The sequence below is a fragment of the Periophthalmus magnuspinnatus genome, chromosome 21 (assembly GCF_009829125.3).
Source record: "Periophthalmus magnuspinnatus isolate fPerMag1 chromosome 21, fPerMag1.2.pri, whole genome shotgun sequence".
NCBI lineage: Eukaryota > Metazoa > Chordata > Actinopteri > Gobiiformes > Gobiidae > Periophthalmus > Periophthalmus magnuspinnatus.
In genome coordinates, this window is record NC_047146.1 from 443233 (window position 1) to 457781 (window position 14549).

Genomic DNA, 14549 nt, shown 5'->3' on the forward strand with positions numbered 1-14549 from the left:
TGCAGGAAGAAGACATGACTCCAAAAGAAACAGAAAAAAGGACACTGCAGGAAGAAGACATTACTGCATCGTGTCGTGGGGATGTTTTGCTGCAGGAGGGACTGGTGCACTTCACAAAACAGATGCATCAGGAGGAAAGAACATTATGTGGAAAAACTGAAGCAACATCTCAACACATCAGCAGGAAGTTAAAGCAACAAATGTGTCTTCAAATGGACAATGACCTGAAGCATATGGACAAACTGGTGACAAAGAAGCTTAAGGATAACAAAGAGGCTTAAGGATAACAAAGAGGCTTAAGGATAATAAAGCGGCTTAAGGATAACAAAGTCAATGTTCTGGAGTGTCCATCACAAAGTCCTGATCTCTGTCCTATTGAAAATGTATGAACAGACCTGAAAAGGCGTGTGCGAGTGAGACGGACACAAACTGGGCTCAGTTACATCAGTCCTGTCTGGACGAATGGGACAAAACTCCTGCCAACAGAGTCCTTTCTGTCTTTTGTTGACACTGATACGACTGTTTCCTACCAAAAATCTAAAATTACACGAGACACCGAGCTGAAGGTCGATGTAACAGTGACCTTTAACCTTTACTCCAACAGCTGTTCGACCTCAGCTGGTGAATCTTTTGTGTTTTTAAAATATTATTTATGTCTTTGACCAGGGAAGAGTTTGGAGACTTTTTCTTTTGTTTGTTGTTTATTTCCAGGATGATTCACAGTGTCGATGTGACTGAAGAGCTCTGAATGTGACTGTAGTAAACAAAAATAAACTCAGAAGAACTCCAAATCTACTTTATTTTTTTAAATAGAAAAGGCTGTGCAGAGTGAACTCCTACAACAAGAAAAATACTTCAATTTATTTTTTGTTCATAATAAAAAATCATACAACTCAAACCCAGAATCTTGACTTTGGCACAGAACAGTTTGTAGATTTCTGCTCCTGATTTTGCTGCAGTAAAATGAGTTTCATGAATAAATCATGGCGACTGTTCGCTCGTCTATCGTCTTCTGGCCACGAAGACGCCGATCCCGGCCCCCAGGGCGGCGGCGCACATCACCACCAGTAGGGCAAAGGTCGTGTTGAGCCCGACTTTGGCGTCCTCTGCAGTCAGGTCCAAACCCAGAAAATTCAGGACCGCATGAGGCGCCGCGGTGATCGTGGTCCCCGTCTGGGTCGCTGTGGTCGCTGTGGTCGCTGTGGTCGCCGTGGTCGCTGCAGACACAGAGAAGTTAAATCAGACTTATTCTTTGACCTTGTTCTCATCATGTCCCCTCAACATTTACTCATCCACATCACAGACGTCTCAAACTATTTAAGAATGGAACAAGCTTCAGACTGAAACCCCCCGACCCGAGGTCGCTCATCAAAGTCCGCTCTGTTCATGTGGCGCTGATGTGGTTCATGTGGTCATTTGTGACACTTGAGCCGTTTAAATGTGTCACTGTGGAGTGTGACGTGTTTGAAGGACAGAATGGAACTTTGTAAATATTTGGATGTTTGTTAATCTGCCCGACAACGGCAAAGGGAAACAAGATTTATCTGAATTTAGTGAAGAGTGTCTCTTCTTTTATGAGATAAAAACATTTACACATGGCTCCTGTTAAATAAACCAATAAAACGCCCACTGTGACACGCCCACTGTGACACGCCCACTGTGACACGCCCACTGTGACACGCCCCACTGTGACACGCCCACTGTGACACGCCCACTGTGACACGCCCACTGTGACACGCCCACTGTGTCATCTGCACCTTCTCCAGTTTTATTTTCTTAATCGTTGATACTCGTAGGATTCTGCAGCGTCGCGTCGTCATTTTGATACAAATGTAAAAATGTGCTGCTCTAGTGTGATGTGCATCTGTCCATAGGGGGCGCTACAGCATGAGGCGCTTTAGTGTGACGATGTTTACGGCGACGTCAGCAGCAAATACCTCCAGAGCCTCCCAGAGTGTGTATGGCTCTGTACACAGGACTAAACCAGGTCTAAACCAGGACTAAACCAGGTCTAAACCAGGACTAAACCAGATCTAAACCAGGACTAAACCAGGTCTAAACCAGGACTAAACCAGGTCTAAACCAGGACTAAACCAGGTCTAAACCAGGACTAAACCAGGTCTAAACCAGGTCTAAACCAGGTCTAAACCAGGACTAAACCAGATCTAAACCAGGACTAAACCAGGTCTAAACCAGGACTAAACCAGGTCTAAACCAGGACTAAACCAGGTCTAAACCAGGACTAAACCAGGTCTAAACCAGGACTAAACCAGGTCTAAACCAGGACTAAACCAGGTCTAAACCAGGACTAAACCAGATCTAAACCAGGACTAAACCAGGTCTAAACCAGGACTAAACCAGGTCTAAACCAGGACTAAACCAGGACTAAACCAGGACTAAACCAGATCTAAACCAGGACTAAACCAGGTCTAAACCAGGACTAAACCAGGTCTAAACCAGGACTAAACCAGGTCTAAACCAGGACTAAACCAGATCTAAACCAGGACTAAACCAGGTCTAAACCAGGACTAAACCAGGTCTAAACCAGGACTAAACCAGGTCTAAACCAGGACTAAACCAGATCTAAACCAGGACTAAACCAGGTCTAAACCAGGACTAAACCAGATCTAAACCAGGACTAAACCAGGTCTAAACCAGGACTAAACCAGGTCTAAACCAGGACTAAACCAGGTCTAAACCAGGACTAAACCAGGACTAAACTGGGACTAAACCGAGTCTAAACGTGGACTGAAGCAGGACTTGTACCTTCGGGCTGTGGCTTCAGACACTCGTGTCCAGACTTGGGGTCAGGGAAGCCGTTGCACCTGATGATGGTGGAGAAGGTCTGGACTGAGACTTTGGGGGTCCGGGTCAGTTTGGGGTCAGACCGATTCACGAAGTACAAACCGAACTGCTCCGCGAAACCAGTGGCCCACTCCAGGTTATCCATGAGCGACCAGGCCGTGTAGCCCCGAATGTCCACGCCATCCAGCAGGTACGCTACACGAGAGCACGGCGTTAACACATGAGGACTGGATTAGCAGTAGTTGTAGTAGTAGTAGTAGTAGTAGTAGTAGTAGTAGTAGTAGTAGTACCTTTGAGAGCCTGGTTGATGTACTCTGTGTAGTAGTGCTGCCGTAGCGTGTCGTTCAGGTCCATTTGTCTCTGGCTCACTCCGTTCTCCGTCACGATGATCGGAGGATTCCCGTAGTTTTCTTTTATAAATTTTAAAATCCTCCTGAATCCAAACGGAGTCACTTTGAGCCAACCGGACCCGGAGTCCAGCCAGGCCCGGTCCACCACCGTCCCCGTACCTCTGGAACACAACAGCACGTCAACCTCAGCCAAGCCCCGCCCACAACCACACACGGCCACACCTAAGCCCACCCACACCCAGACGCTCCCACAACCAAGCCCCGCCCACACACGACCACATACAAGCTCCTCCCACAACCAGGCCTGCCCCACCCAAGCCCCTTCCACAACTAGACCCACCCACATTTAAGCCCCTCCCACACCCAGACCCCTCAATTACCTTCAAATAAACGAACGATAAAACAAATGAACTACAACCACAAAGAAGGTGGGACTGAAACTGAAACTGAAGACAATGATTTTAAATCCTTTTCAGCCTATAATGAACTGAAAAAGTTCAATAAGTCTAGTCTAGTCTAGTCTAGTTTACACCTGCAGAATGTGGCTTTGTCTTTCTGAAATAAACAGGACGTTCCTGAAAAAGACGTTGCTTGGATGGAAGTGTATGTGTCCATGACCACACCCCCAGACCATGACCACACCCCCAGACCATGACCACACCCCCAGGCCATGACCACACCCCCAGACCATGACCACACCCCCAGACCGTGACCACACCCCCAGACCGTGACCACACCCCCAGACCATGAACACACCCCCAGACCGTCACAGAGGCTTTTGAACTTTGCTCTGAAAACAATCCGGATGGTCCTTTTCCTTTTCCAGGACAACGTCCATGATTTCCAAAAACAATTTGAAAAGTGGACTGGTCAGACCACAGCACACTTTTCTCAAATTGAAATTGAGTGAATATTTGCATAAAAACAATAAAGTTTATCACTTTGAACATTAAACACCATGTCTTTGTTGTTTATTCAGTTCAGTATAGGTTGAAAGGATTTGCAGATCATTGTATTCTGTTTTTTTCTAAGTTTTACACAGCGTCTCACCTTCATTGGAACTGAATTTGTATAATATGGAGTTTGTCCGTGTGTGTTGCCGTAGTGACACATCTGAGCGTGTGACTCTGACCCCGCCCTGACCTCACTCTGACCCCTGACCCCGCTCTGACCCCGGGTCGTGGACACTCACCGGTCGGCGTCGTAGTGCTGTAAGTTGCCGTAGCTCAGGGGAAAGGCCAGTTTGGTGGTGTAGTGATTAAAGCCAAAGAAATCATGAGTGCCATTAATCCTCTGGATCTGCTCCGGAGTGAACTCTGGCAACCTGAAAGAACACGAGTCTGGACTAAACCAGGACTAAACCAGGACTAAACCAGGTCTAAACCAGGACTAAACCAGGTCTAAACCAGGACTAAACCAGGTCTAAACCAGGTCTAAACCAGGTCTAAACCAGGTCTAAACCAGGACTAAACCAGGACTAAACCAGGACTAAACCAGGACTAAACCAGGTCTAAACCAGGACTAAACCAGGTCTAAACCAGGACTAAACCAGGTCTAAACCAGGACTGAACCAGGTCTAAACCAGGTCTAAACCAGGACTAAACCAGGACTAAACCAGGACTAAAACCGTACTGAACCACATCTGAACCACATCTGAACCCAGACTAACTGGAGACTTGGCCCAGTCTTCCTCACCTGGACTTGGGGAGTCCTCCTGCCAGGCTCCGGTTCCTGATGGTGGTCTTCATGAGCTCGCTGTAGTCTCCAACAAAAATGGGGTGAGCGAACCAGCCCAACTGGAACTGAGACAGAACTGTGTTTATGACCAGGCCCCGAAAGGCTCGCTCAAAGACACTGTATGAACATGGAACATGGACAGTAAGATGTGTCCAAACAGGAAGTGATTCAGCTCCATCCACTCTTTGTCCAGTTCACTCTCTGTATAAACAGCGCCCCCTCTGTCCTCTCTGTGTCCTCTGTCCTCTCTCTGTCCTCTCTCTGTCTCTGCTGCTTCAGACTCATTCTGGTCTTAAATGTTCGTATTAACCCTCTACATGATCCTGGGGTTTTTATTTCACTATTGTGTCTGTAAATCCAGATCTGAACATTAATAACAGACAAATCAGGTCCTTCTGTCCCCGAGGTCGCTCCTGTTAGCGTTAGCGACAGGTTTGATTGACAGCGTTGCTAAGCGTCGTCTCCCTGTTAAACCAGAGGTGCGGGAGAAGACATTACCTTCAGCAGCCTCGCTCCTGATTGGCTCTTTGGTTGCTATGATACTGCTATATCTTTGTTCCAGATTAGCCGCTATAGCTGCTAGCTTCGATGAGCTTCATCTGGAGCTGAACGCAGTGTGTGACGTCACACTTCTTCAGAACACATTTTTGTACAATCTATGGTCTTAAAGTGGGTAAATCCCCCTCTCCTGTGCCTGCAGTACCTCTACGTATCTGTTGGCGGCGTCGTAGTCCTCTTGCTTGTGAGGGTTGCGCGGTTCAGCCCAGTCCGAGTTGAGCGTGATGGAGATGATCCCTTTCTGAGACGGCCTGTAGGTGGAGTTGTACAGGTGCCAGGCCTCGGCGTGGGCCTTGAGCAGGTTATGACCCACGATGTACGGAAGGGTCCCCGGGCGGAACGAGATCCCTGTGAGGACCAAAACCGGTTAGGATCTAGGCCTGAACCAGGACTAAACCAGGACTAAACCAAGGACAGAGCAGTAGAACATCAGAGGGTCTCACCGGGCGCAGCGGCTCCGTACCCGTGGCCTATGTTGGTAAAGATGTACGGCTCGTTGATGGTGATCCAGTGTTTGACTTTGTGCCCGAGGCGGGAGAACATCAGGTCTGCGTACTGCGTGAAACGCTCCACTATCGTGTCATTCTCCCACCCACCCACGTCCTGGAGCGCCTGGGGCAGGTCCCAGTGGAACAGCGTGATCTGTGGAAGAGTACTGTTACTACTACTACTACTACTACTACTACTACTACTACTACTCCTGATACTGCAGTACAGTGTGATATTTGGAGGGTCTCCTCCACAGTGACAGTACTCACCAGTGGCTTAATCCCGGCCTGCAGTAGTGCATCCACCAGGTACTCGTAGTACTTGAGGCCCGGCTCATTGACGTGTGCCGTTGTGCCGTCGGGCAGGACTCTGGACCAGGAGATGGAGAAGCGGTAGAACCCCACCCCCAGATTCTGCAGCATGCGCACGTCTTCATCAGGCTTATGGTAACTGTCGCACGCCACGTCGCCCGTGTCGTCGTTGGAAACGCGGAGCGGAGTATGTGCAAAAGTATCCCAAATACTGAGGCCTTTACCGTCGGCACGCCATGCTCCTTCAATCTGAGAGAGAGGGAGAGGGGGGAGAGGAGGGAGGAGAGAGAGATGAGGGAGAGGGGGAGGAGGGAGAGGAGGGAGAGGAGGGAGAGGGGGAGGAGGGAGAGGGGGAAAGAAAGGGAGGAAGGAGATGAGAGAGGAGCTGTCAGCAATGAACAAACAGGAAACAGCTGAAATCCTTATTGGTGTTTTTCAGGTTGCAACACTCCCAGACTTCCTGCACCCCAGACACTTCCTCCAGCTCCTCCGGTGGGACCCCAAGATGTTCCCAAGCCAGCTGAGAGACATAGTTCCTACACCTGGTGGGACATGCCCAGAACACGTCCTCAGGGAGGGGTCTAGGAAGCATCCTGAGCAGATGCTGGAGACACCTCAGCTGCTCCTCTCCACATGGAGGAGCAGCAGCTCTACTCTAAGCTCCTCATCTTATCTCTGAGGAAGCACCCAGCCGCCCTTCAGAGGAAACTCATTTAAATGCTTGTATCCGTGCTCTTGTCCTTTTGCTCATTACCCAAAACTGATGACCATAGTTGAGGGTAGAAAAGTAGATTGAGGTAAATCAAGAGCTCAGCTCCTTCTTCACCACAATCAGCTCCTTCACACTCGGCTGCAAACCGCCTGCTGCAGGTTCTGGTTTGATGAAGCCATTAAGACAACATCATCTACAAACAGCAGAGATGAAATCCTGCAGTTCCCGAACCAGACCCTCTCCATCCCCTGAACCAGACCGCCTCCGGCCCCTGCACAGAGAACAGGTCTGACTCACTGCAGAGAACACAGCTCCTGCTCCGGTCATACCCCCCCCCCCCCCCCCCCAAAGAGCACCACGAGGGACATGGTCTTCTCCAGATCCACAAAACACATGTGGACTGTGGCAAGCGCCCAAGAGCCTCATGGACCTGATGGAGAGTTTAGAGCTGGTCCAGTGTTCCACGACCGGGACAGAAACCACACTGCTCCTCCTGAATCTGAGGTCTGACAATCAGTCGAACTTTCCTCTCCAGTCTCTGGAATCGACCTTACCAGGAAGGCTGAGGGGTGTGATTTCCCCGTAGTTGGAACACTCCATCTGGTCCCCCTTCTTAAACAGACGGACCACCAGCCCAGTCGGCCAGTCCAGAGACACAGTCCCCAGCGCAGACACAGATTTCTAGTGTATCATCATGTTAGTTACACCTACTTTTTCTAATTGATATCGTGCAGCTGATGTCATCCACATTCCACGAGGTTGTGAAGCTGGCACTGCTCTGAAACCCTGTTTTTTTGTTTTGTGTTTTTGTTTGTTTTGTGGTCAAGCTTTTTTAACACAAATAGCTGAGCTAAAAGTCAAACCTCGGATTCAGGAGGAGCAGTGTGGTTTTCGTCCTGGTCGTGGACCAGCTCTATACTCTCCATCAGGCGCCTGAGATCTCATGGAGTTTGCTACAGTCACATGTGTTTTGTGGATCTGGAGAAGACATTCAACCGTGTCCCTCGTGGTGTCCTTTGGGGGGTGCTCTGGGAGTATGGGGTCCGGGGCCCTTTGCTAAGGGCTGTCCGGTCCCTGTATGACCTGCTCCCAGTGCACGGTGGAGCAGGGCTGCTCTTTGTCTCCCGTTCTGTTCTGAGCTTTGGGTAATAACTGAAAGGACAAGATGGTGGATACAAGCGTTTAAATGAGTGTCCTCTGAGGGGGCCAGGCACTCCCTTAGAGGGGCTCAGTCACACAGGAGGAGCTCAGAGTAGAGCCACTGCTCCTTCACCTGGAGAGGAGCAGCTGAGGTGGCTCAGGGATCTGTTCTGAGCCAGGACATGCTGGAGGGACTATGTCTCTCGGCCGGCCTGGGAATGCCTCTGGAGGAGCTGGAGGAAGTGTCTGGGGTGAGCTGATCTGTGCTGTTAAACAAGTGCCATTTCCATAAAACACGGTCACAAGCTAGCTAGCATTAGCCAACAGTTTTTCAATGAGTCAGTCACCTTCTTGTGTAAACTCAAACTCCTAAACACGACCATGAATGCTCGGATTTATCACAGATGATAACTGAAGAACATTCCCCCATAGACATTCATGTAGGTTATAGTCATTGATTGAACTCTGCTCTTTCACAAGTGTCACGTGACATTGGTGTGACGTGTCGCGTCAGCTGATTTAAACAGATTTTGGCGCTGGGCACTGTCTGTCGAGCCTCTGAGCAAAATCAGATCACTGCACAAGGGAAATCCATCTCATAGACTGGAACAATGCTAAGGTCATAGGTCAAAGGTTACAGAGACAACAGAAACAAATCAGGGACCATCAAGATTCGCAAACGTGTCCATCAGACTGTAAATCAGGAGGAGGGGGCATGCCTACTCTCTCACACTTGGGGTGCACCTCTGAAGAAGTTGGACTGAAGATGGCGCTGTTGTCATACTGCTCCAAGTAAAAAGACAACGCCAAAATGTGTTTAAATCAGGCACATGACACTGAGGAAGGCAGCAGAGTGCAGCCCAAACTCTCAAAATATGAAATAAACTATGAATCTAAGACGTCCCCACGAACTTAATCTGACAAAACGCTTGTACCTGATAGGACGCGGTGGCGGTGCTCCACATCATGTCGTCTCTGAAGTGTCCGTACAGGGGGAGCTCGTCCTCACCTGCAGGGAACCCATTCTGTTTCACGATGTCGATGTAGTACCGTGCTGAGTACTTCCATGTCCGGGGACGATCGGCTTTAGTGAAGTCCACCTGGTACAGACCGCTGCCCATAATGTACCCCTTCAGCCACTCAAAGGAGTCCATGAGAGGGGCCCCCAGGTACCCCCGGAGCCGCACGCCGTCCACGCTCTGAGCTGTGGGATTGACACTGTTATTAGTATACTGCACCGACCCCACACTGGAGGCTTTAGAGTCTCCAGACCCACTTTGATCCTCTGGCCTTTAACCCCTGTGTAGGGTCCTCTGTGTCTTTTATTGAATTTAATTTAAAGTTTGACTATTCGAGGTCTTCTGTAGGGAGGTAAAATGCAGAAAGTAGTAAACATAAAGAAGGGAAAACTTTGAATGAGGCTTGTCCACACTTTTGACTGGTCTCGTATGTTAAGGTCAGGGCCTGGTTTAAAACTCACCTTTGAGCGCCTCATCGATGTAGGTCTTGAGGAAGAACACTCGGGCGGAGTCGTCGATGCTCGTCGCCCTCTCTGTGCCCACCCCGTTGTCGGTCACGTACACCTCTGGGTTTCCGTACTCCTCCTTTATCCAGTTCAGCACCCGCCTCAGGCCCCAAGCCACAGCCCTCTGGCCCGCCACGTCCGTCTGCGGATAGTCGGTCAGCTCCTGCTCCAACATGTCCCAGTCGTACTTGAAGGATGGTGGATTCAAGCGCTGTGTGGAGTATTTAGCGATTCTGGTGGTGTGGTGATTGGCACAGAAGACATCTGCGGTTCCTCTGATAAAGTTCTTCTCCTCCTCAGTGAACGTGGGCAGTCGAGATTCTTTGAGACGTTGGAGGTCGCTTTTGTTTCCTACGTGAAACTTCATAGCTTCAGGATAATCGCCGTTCTTAAAAATGGGGTGCGCGAACCATCCGAGCCTGAACTGCATGGCTCGGTCTGCAGCCTCCAGCTCTCTGGGCGTGTTCACGTCCAGGGGCTCATACCAGTCTGCGTTCAGAGCGATACTGACCAGTCCCTTCTGCGCTGGGCGATATGTGTTGTACGTGTGGTAAGCTTTGGCGTGAGCTTTGATCAGATTGTGTCCCACTTTATACGGGGTCACTCCAGGATTGGCTTTTAGATTTGGGGGCATTTCTCCGCTGCCGTAGCCTTTCCACGCGATTGTGAACGGGTCGTTAAACGTGATCCAAAACTTCACTCTGTCTCCAAATGTCTTGAAGCAGAATTCAGCGTAACTGTTGAAATGGTCGATGATGGCGGCGTTCTCCCAGCCGCCAATGTCCTGCAGCGCCTGGGGCAGGTCCCAGTGGTACAGAGTGACCACCGGAGTCACGCCCAGACCCAACAGACCGTCGATCAGATTGTTATAATAGGTCACGCCATTAGTGTTGGGCGATGCAGCCATCCCATTGGGAAAGATCCTGGACCAGGAGAGGGAAAAGCGATAGGACTTGACCCCTAAGGTTTTAATCAGGCCTAAGTCTACGTCCACTTTGTTATAGCTGTCGCACGCCACATCTCCATTACCGTTCTCTGGGATACCGTTGCCGGGCGTGTGAGTAAAAGTGTCCCAAATACTGGGGCCTTTCCCGCCAGCGTTCCAGCCTCCTTCGATCTGATAGGCTGAGGACGTGACTCCCCACAGGAAGTCTGTGGGAAATGTTCCGTAATAATACATTCTGTTCTGGAACTCTGACCAGTGTGAGAACTTCTCCCACACAACTTTAGCCGTGGAGGGAACCTGTGAGGCAGGTAGGTTCCTCAGTCCGGGCGTGAAGGATACGGGCGGAGAAGAGAGCGCCCCCTGGAGGCCACTTGTTCTCTTTTGTTGGATGATCTGTGAGTATCTGCTCAGGGACAGAAACACGTCTGATAGTCACATCCCAAATGTCCAAGATACATCAACAAAAACTATGTCAAAAAGTTAAGAGGAAAAACACTGTAAACATCTCACTATAGTCTGGAGACGACAGGCTAACGTTAGCATTAGCATTGGTTTAACACGAGGCTAAGGTTAGCATTAGCATCTCCATGTCCATTGGTTTAACACGAGGCTAAGGTTAGCATTAGCATCTCCATGTCCATTGGTTTAACACGAGGCTAAAGTCTCTGAGGTCAGACTCATGTCGTACCTGTGTGAGACGCTCAGATCCTCCAGAGACACGTCCAACATGGAGGACACCTCAAACCCGACCAAGTCCAACTCAGACTGAACCTGGACTGAGAACACAGAGAACCAGGTCTGAACCAGGACTAAACCAGGTCTAAACCAGGACTAAACCAAGACTAAACCAGGACTAAACCAGGACTAAACCAGGTCTAAACCAGGACTAAACCAGGTCTAAACCAGGACTAAACCAAGACTAAACCAGGACTAAACCAGGTCTAAACCAGGACTAAACCAGGTCTAAACCAGGACTAAACCAAGACTAAACCAGGACTAAACCAGGTCTAAACCAGGACTAAACCAGGTCTAAACCAGGACTAAACCAGGACTAAACCAGGACTAAACCAGGTCTAAACCAGGACTAAACCAGGACTAAACCAGGACTAAACCAGGACTAAACCAGGTCTAAACCAGGACTAAACCAGGACTAAACCAGGACTAGGTGTGTTAAGTGTGTTTTGTGTGAGGCCTTGACCTTTATGACCAGAGGTTATCTCCAAATTATGAAACAGAACGAGCCCTGAACAAGAACTAAACCAGCACTAAACCAGGACTAAACCAGGTCTGAACCAGGACTAAACCAGGACTAAACCAGGACTAAACCAGGACTAAACCAGGACTAAACCAGGACTGAACCAGGACTAAGTTTTGTACCTCTGAGCAGGTTCTCCAGGACGTTCTGGTCGTCTTTGCAGTTTTTCAGTTCTATGGAGTAGATGAGAACAGGCCGATGTCCAGACACTCTCTGAAAAACACCTCAGGTCAGACGTTTAGACTCAAAGTGCCTCAGGTCAGACGTTTAGACTCAAAGTGCCTCAGGTCAGACGTTTAGACTCAAAGTGCCTCAGGTCAGACGTTTAGACTCAAAGTGCCTCAGGTCAGACGACACATTTGACAAAAACACACTTTAGAACATTAGATTTTTAAAAATACATATATTCCCAGTTGATCCATTTTTTGGTTTTAAGTTTTACTTCCTGTTTGTACATCGTGACATCACACTCTGTAACTGTTACCTAGCAACCATGTGGTGCCCTGGTCCAAACATTAGAACATCAGAAAATAGAGGAATGTGAGACGTTTATCATAGTTTTCTTTGCTGCAGAAGTCCACACAGCTTCATCTATTTGACGTCTTCAGTTTGACGACGTTTAAAGTGGTAAATAAATAAACGGCGAATGAGCAGGTCCAAACGTTTGACCGTTTCACACTGAAGCTGAAGCGTCTCATTTTACCTTTATGTCGGAGAGCGCCGCTCCAAACGCAGACTCCACATCACAGTCGTGCTGCAGCTTCACAGACAAGAAATCCATGGGCTGTAATGAGACAGAGGCTCAGAAACAGCACACGCAAACACGGACGCCATCTTTGGGACCGTTTAGAAAAACTCACCACGTCCGACCGCAGCTCAGGGACGCCCGAGAGGTCCCACGATTTCAGACCCAAAGACACGACGTGTTCTGAGGAGAGAGGCACAAATGAGTCACCACGGGATCTGAACCCGGTCTAAAGGCTCCGCCCCCAAACGGCACGGCCGCCCCGGGGCAGACGGAGGGACACGCGGCTGCCAATGTGCGCCATCTGCCTCCACTCACCACATCCACACAAGGAACTAAGACAAGAAGCCCAGAGAGGGAGGGCATCTGACACACAGAGAGGGAGGGCATCTGACACACAGAGAGGGAGGGCATCTGACACACAGAGAGGGAGGGCATCTGACACACAGAGAGGGAGGGCATCTGACACACAGAGAGGGAGGGCATCTGACACACAGAGAGGGAGGGCATCTGACACACAGGGAGGGAGGGCATCTGACACACAGGGAGGGAGGGCATCTGACACACAGAGAGGGAGGGCATCTGACACACAGGGAGGGAGGGCATCTGACACACAGAGAGGGAGGGCATCTGACACACAGAGAGGGAGGGCATCTGACACACAGGGAGGGAGGGCATCTGACACACAGGGAGGGCATCTGACACACAGAGAGGGAGGGCATCTGACACACAGGGAGGGAGGGCATCTGACACACAGGGAGGGAGGGCATCTGACACACAGGGAGGGAGGGCATCTGACACACAGAGAGGGCATCTGACACACAGGGAGGGCATCTGGCTCAGTACCTGCTCCTGGATAGTGTCGTGTGAACATGCTGTGCGCCTCCTTGTACAGCTCCAGCTCCTTTCCAGAGCTGCTGTGGAGGAGCAGGACCCAGGTGTGAGCCAGTCCACCCAGCTGTGCAAACAGGACGTCCAGCCTCAGCCTCACGCTCTGCTCCCTGTCCCCGCTCCACAGATCTGACCCGGACCCCGTCAAGTCCACCATCATCACGGCCCGAAGATCTGCCCGAGTGACCCGCTCCAGCAGGGTCTGGACGCAGGACAGCGCCTCCCTGTGGAGAGAGGGAAGAGTGTGACTGGAGGAGGCGTCTGGGGAGAGGGAGGAAACACTAGTCCTGGTATTTACAGTAGTAGTAGTAGTAGTAGTAGCAGCAGTAGTAGTAGTAGTAGTAGTAGTAGCAGCAGTAGTACTCGTAGTAGTACTCGTAGTAGCAGCAGTAGTACTCTAGTAGTACTGTAGTAGTACTGTAGTAGTACTCTAGTAGTACTGTAGTAGTACTCTAGTCTCTCTGACCTGTCGTCTCTGGACAGCAGCTCTCGGGGCAGGTCGACTCTAAAATGGCTGACTCCTTCTTCTTTGTGTTTTCTCAGTTGTTTCTGGAGGTTCTGGTCCAGGAGCCCGGAGCAAACAGAACCGTCCCGGAGCCGAGGGCCCCCCAGCATCACCAACGCACTGCTGTAGGGGGCGCTATAGCAGCACAGCAATGCACACAGGAGAAGCACAGGAGGCCCCATGGCAGACCAGAGCCGGGACTGAGCCAGGACTGAAACGGGACTGAAACTGGACCTGGTCTAAAACAGAACTGAACCAGGACCCAGCACTAAATCAGTACTAAGATAAGGCTAATGTGGGGCTAAACCAGGTCTAACCCGGGACTAGAACTGCTGTAGGACTCGGTCTAGACCTGGACCGGACTCGGTCTGGAGCCGTGTTTTATAGAGGCCAGACGCGCTCAGACTTTGGACGAGCTCATTGGAGCAGATGACAGTTTGATATTAGCTCTGATAAAAAGGAGCTGAGAGTCATTAAAACAAAGATAAGAGCCGTTTATGGCACAGCAGGTTCACCAGGGCATCAGGTGTAAAGTTTAAAATGAAAAGGTCATCAGCCGAGCTCATGACGCCAGGAGCCA

General features: G+C 50.0%; 1 protein-coding gene across 2 annotated transcripts; it reads right to left on the reverse strand.

Moving 5' to 3' along the window:
- Positions 1-823: 823 nt before the first annotated feature.
- Positions 824-14321, reverse strand: LOC117389045 (lactase/phlorizin hydrolase-like). Of its 2 annotated transcripts, none has more exons than XM_033986612.2 (16): positions 13931-14321; positions 13420-13688; positions 12689-12756; positions 12532-12612; positions 11951-12041; positions 11262-11349; positions 9583-10976; positions 9038-9306; positions 6209-6499; positions 5894-6092; positions 5596-5798; positions 4851-4957; positions 4348-4479; positions 3096-3316; positions 2767-3000; positions 824-1217 (listed from the first exon to the last, which is right to left on the reverse strand). In XM_033986612.2, the coding sequence occupies exons 1-16, from the start codon at positions 14149-14151 to the stop codon at positions 1003-1005; spliced, it is 4083 nt and encodes a 1360-aa protein (XP_033842503.2). In that variant the 5' UTR covers positions 14152-14321; the 3' UTR covers positions 824-1002. The 2 variants fall into 2 exon arrangements, with proteins under 2 accessions (XP_033842503.2, XP_055086564.1); XM_055230589.1 differs by having other exon boundaries at positions 830-1199.
- Positions 14322-14549: the final 228 nt, after the last annotated feature.